Here is a 5,401-nt window from a genome sequence, read left to right on the forward strand (position 1 = left end):
TTTTGTCTAGAAGCGAACCCGTGAGAACTGAAGTCAAAATTGTTGCATTAAACTGTGGACGAGGAAACACAGAGAGACAATTTACCAGTAATTTCCATGTTGTGTTAGTTCGCATTCTATGGAACTGAATGACTTACGAGATTTCCTTCGTGACGCGGTAATTCGGTTGGAAGATGGTGGAATCTTTGCAGTCCACAGAGTCGTTCTTTCGGAGCATAGCGCATATTTCAGGACCCTATTCACCACACAATTACGTATTCAGGAAAATACTGATGTTTATCTGCCCGGAGTGACCTCAGAGACCATGAATTTGATACTGGATTATGCTTATACGGAGAACGTGAATATCACCCACGAGAACGTGTGTCAGCTGCTGATGTCCGCTGACTACTTGATTGTGCCAGGCCTTCTTGATCTCTGCTGCGACTTCCTCAGGAGGGTGATGGCCACTGAGAACTGTATTGGCATCTTACGCTTGGTCAGTGCCCACTTCTGTTCCAGCTTCGAGGCTGAGGCGCGCCGCTTCTTGATGCGCAACTTTGTAGAAATTTCGCAGCAAAGTGACGAGTTTCTGGAACTGCCGCCAGAGGAACTGCAAGCTCTGATATGTTCAGACGAACTGAATGTTGGGACTGAGGAGATTGTGTGGGAGAGCATCCTTCGGTGGATCAATCATGACAAAGAGAACAGAAAATGCCACATCGCGGAGCTCTTGAAGAGAGTCAGACTGGGACTGATGGACCGAAATTTCTTTCTTAAAAGATTAATGGTCCATTCTTATGTGACTGGGAATTGTGAAAGTCATCTCTTCATAACGAAAGTTAATAATTATGTGCATGATTCGGGAAGTATTACTCGGAAAGACGGGGAAGTCCCTATTCCAGACTTTGTCCGTCCACGTATGCCGCACGACATCCTATTTGTTATTGGTGGATGGAGAGGATACAGTCCTACGAATGTAATCGAAACGTACGACGCACGAGCAGACCGATGGTTTCAAGTAGAAGCGGTCGACCCGGCCGGTCCGCGAGCATTCCATGGCACGGCAGTGATTGGTTTCAACATTTACGTGATCGGAGGCCACAACGGGAAAGATTACTTGAGTTCGTGTCGATGCTTCAACGCTGTGGAGAAAACGTGGTGCGAGGTGTCACCCATGAACACACCCAGGTGCTACCTGAGCGTGGCAGTGTTGGAAGGCGTAGTGTACGCTATGGGTGGCTATGACGGCATCCGCCGCCAGAGAACAGCTGAGCGTTATGACTACCAGAAGAACCAGTGGTCCTTCATAGCGCCCATGAATGTACGGCGCTTCGATGCCAGTGCAGCCACGCTGAACGGTAAGATCTACCTCGTTGGTGGATTGAACAATGGGGATTGTATGAACTCAGCAGAGGTATACGACCCAAAGGCCAACCAATGGACCCTTATTCCGGCCATGAATTTTAGACGTAGCGGCCTTTCCTGCGTCGGCTACCATGGGCACGTGTACGCCATAGGAGGGCTGGACGGTAGGACTCGCATGTCTAGTGGCGAGAAGTACAATCCCACAACGGGGACATGGAAGCTTATCCCTCATATGCGTAGATCCCGCAGTAAATTCGGTATTGAAGTGGTCGACGACAAGATCTTCGCTATCGGCGGTTTCAACCGAGCCACCACCAGACCTGAAGTAGAATATTATGACGAAAAATCTAATGAATGGTTTGAAGCGAGTAATATGATTGCATGCAGAATAGCTCTGTCGGCCTGTGTTGTCATGGGTTTGCCTAACGCAAGTGATTACATTCGTAAGACCAGGGATCGATTAAGGGGGAAGCGCCAGGATATTTTTGGCCATGAAAACTGAAATAGACAGAGGAGTGGAAGAGCTGGAGAAAACAAAAACAAAAACAAGAAACGAAACGAAACAAACCAACTAAATAAGCCCCAAACCCAGATACTAAAATTTCTACCCTATTTGGTGGTTGTAATAAGCAAACAAAACACCGAGGGACGTCCGGAGAGCTGCTGAGAACAAAGCCAATATATCGATTGCACCTAAAAATACTGTCCCATATTTTCTGAATAAGAAAATTCGGCGTAAGCAAATAGAATTACGCACGTAATCCACAATGACACAAAAATTTGTTAGTATATCTGGACAGGCTGACGACTTAACAAATAGCTAGTTCCGGAAAATAGGACAATGTGTTATGGTGCGTAATGTCGGAATCTTGGGATCAGAGGGAAGCCGCAGAGACGTCCACTGCTAGGCAACGGGTTGTCATCACATTTTTCAGAGGCAACGAATGCGAACACAACAGCTGGAATTTGGTCAGCTATCCCGATGTTATCCGAAGTCAAGAAATCTGTGCTCGCGAAGGCCAGCAGCGGCTTAGTACTTTCTTCAAAACTGAAAGAAATATGGAGATAATATCACGACTCATTCAGAGCTGCGAAACAGAAAATATAGCATGAGACCCGCGGAACCCGGAACGAAAACTGACTATGCTAACGAAGACCTACAGAAATATACCAGACAAATTTACCTTGATGCAGCCATAGAGCACCGAAGCAGGAAAGAGAATTCTAGTTATGTGAAGCCGTTTCCGAACAACGAGTTCATGAAAACACAGCAGGCTCTAAAGACTTCAAATTTATTGTGAGTATTTCTAGTTTGTGCAGACTAGTGAATGTGCTAAAGTTATTTTTAGTTTCGAGAACTAAGGATCCAATAAATTCAATTATTGAACCGAATTGTTTCTAGTCACTAATCCGCGACACATTAAAGCGTAATCCCACTTCAGGTAAGACGCGTCCTTACTTGCTTTTCGTTGTTTAAGCTGAACAATTAGACGGTTTGAATTAGAGATAGCTCGTACTGGTATGGCGTTTATAAAAACGTAATTGTAACTGAAGATAACGATCTTGAAATAGTTAGGCCAACTTAAATTATACAAACAACAAAGACACCTTTGGGGGTAGAGGAAAGGAATGCAGGTTACGAGGTCTGACAATAAAGTCCGCGAACTAGCTACCGTGTAGTTCCCGTTCAGCAGAGGACTAAAATTTCATCAAATTGCGCCTAAAAATCGTCGGCTGACTGTCAGGAGAATAACATCGCAAGGAACATCGATGGAGAAACAGGAAAATCGTAACTGAAGATCTTGACATGGGTAAGCTCTTTGTAAAAATGGCCCGAAACAGCTCACTGAAGAACAAAAGTAAAGAAGAGTCGAAATTTTCCAAGACCTTATGGAGATGCAAGATGATATTTTGGGCCATGTCATCACAGGAGTTGAAATACAAGTCTACCAATAAGACACTGAAACGAAGCGGAAAATTGCAAATGAAATATGCCAATTCTCCACGCCTAAAATTTTCCGTCAGTTCAAACCAAGTTTTAAAATATTCTGCTAACTTTGATACTAGACGGAGCGTTCATTATGATTTTGTGCCACCTGAGTTATATTAAATATTTACTATTGTTTTTATCTGGTGATTTTTCTGGTTATCGTCGGTCAAAACCTATAGCTTGGACACCCCACTCTATCTTGGGGATAAAGGCGTAAAGGAACCAGGGACGAAAGCAGCGTCACCCTGTTCTAGTTAGGTTAAGAGGGGAGGGGCTCCTCAAACACTCCACTCCCTCCCCCGCGGTGACGTATCAGGGTACACCGCTGTAACACGTGGCAACAGGGAAGGGTATAAAAAGCCGACTGAACAGTATGTGAGAGTGTGTGATCAGGAGTGACACAGGGCGGATCGTGAAGTCGCCGAGTGCAGCAGAAGTCTAGCAGTCGCCGAGAGCAGGGGATGTAATTGCGATACTGCCGAAGGAGAAAGCTCTAGATCGCATTATGTGGAGGAATTGTTTTGGAAGAGACTGTGGACCTGTCGTCTGACAGATTACTGATAATGATATTTTTTTTATTTGTTTCATTCTGGACCGTCACACTAACAATTACAAAGTAGTGATAAAAGTTATAAAACTTAAATAGTCACACTGGACTGTGTTGTTTTTATCTTTGTAATAAAGTATATCTCATTTATGAAAGAAATCTCTTTTACTGCATAGACGGATTAGGCTTTCTGGACTGTGCCACCTTAGAATTAATTAATTCTGAAATGTGAAACTTATAGACACTCAGCAGGACTCCTTGGACGGAAGACCAACTCTGCCGCAAGGCCGCTGTCTACACAAGACCACACAAACGCAATAAACGCAGACAGACATTCTCGCCTCGACTGGAATTCGAACCCTTAATGTTTGAGCGGGCGCGGCTACTGTGGTGGGTTGAAGTGAAACCAATAAGTAATTTTCATGAAATTATTATCAATCTTGTACGTTTTATTAACACTTCAAATTAATGAAGTCATAAGATACAGCTATTTTGATCCAATTAATACTGTCGCATGTATGAAGTTGGTTGAGGCACTATGCTACAAGCCGGCAGGTCGCGGGTTCAAGTCCCGATGATGTAATTGGATTTTTTCAATTGACCTAATCCTACATGCCGCACTATGGCCCTGGGGTCTACACAGCCTCTAACAGAAATAAGTACCTGGAATGTTACTGGAATATTCTTGGGGTTAAAGGGCGGCCGTGACGTAGGACTTACAACTTTACCGCCATCTATGAGCCGATTGTCTAGAAAATGTGGGATCCTCAACATCTCTGTTACACCTCTGGGGGAGGGGGTGAGAAAATATGATTACTTTAGTCTGTCGCTACCCATTTAGCTAAAATCTTCGCTGCACTCGGCTGCCGTCGGCTGTCTTGGTTGTGGTCGCTCGGGATCGGTCGTGGACGGGATGGTTATGAAGGGTGAATCAAAACTCCCTGCGTACATCCTATCCTATGTACACTGGTCTATTTACATTGATATTTACATTACAAGGGCGCCTTTGGCCTGTTTACATAACACCTTCTCGCTACTCTCTTTCTAATTTCCCTTCATTGCCTGTCACTCTCTACGTCATTGCTACCCTATACTACCCTAGGGCTTGCTGGGGTACACTGGAGACCGTACTTTGAGATCACACAGCAACACTTTTATCAACTCTATTGTTTAACAGCATGGCTTATACGAGCAATGAGACTTACTTGCAATAAAAATGCAGATAAATGTCGCCATCCCCCATCTCGTGGCACACATATTGAATAGGGCCTCCGGTTGACAACTGGTTATTACGTTTAGATCAGATTCCTTGTCTCCCGAATTCAGTAATTTTATATATTTAACTCGCTGAATCTGCGGTTGACGAAAGAGGGAAGTTAACTCATCCTTCCGTCCTAAATTTCGGGGTGGAAGGTTTCCATTGGCTACCCCTACGGTTGTGGGTGGGCCCTTGGTACTTCATTGCTGCGTATTTGATAATATTATAATACTCCAGTGGCCCAGTTAGTGGAGCTTCT

At 44.4% G+C, this 5,401-nt stretch overlaps 1 protein-coding gene across 1 annotated transcript; it reads left to right on the forward strand.

Moving 5' to 3' along the window:
* Positions 1-106: 106 nt before the first annotated feature.
* Positions 107-1,849, forward strand: LOC111873047 (kelch-like protein 10; the record flags this gene model as incomplete). Its single annotated transcript, XM_033754927.1, has 1 exon — positions 107-1,849. A coding segment is annotated over one exon (1,743 nt), but the record flags the coding sequence as incomplete, so codon positions are not given.
* Between the last annotated feature and the right edge of the window lie 3,552 nt (positions 1,850-5,401).

This window comes from Cryptotermes secundus, unplaced genomic scaffold, assembly GCF_002891405.2.
Source record: "Cryptotermes secundus unplaced genomic scaffold, Csec_1.0 scaffold10674, whole genome shotgun sequence".
NCBI classification, from domain to species: domain Eukaryota; kingdom Metazoa; phylum Arthropoda; class Insecta; order Blattodea; family Kalotermitidae; genus Cryptotermes; species Cryptotermes secundus.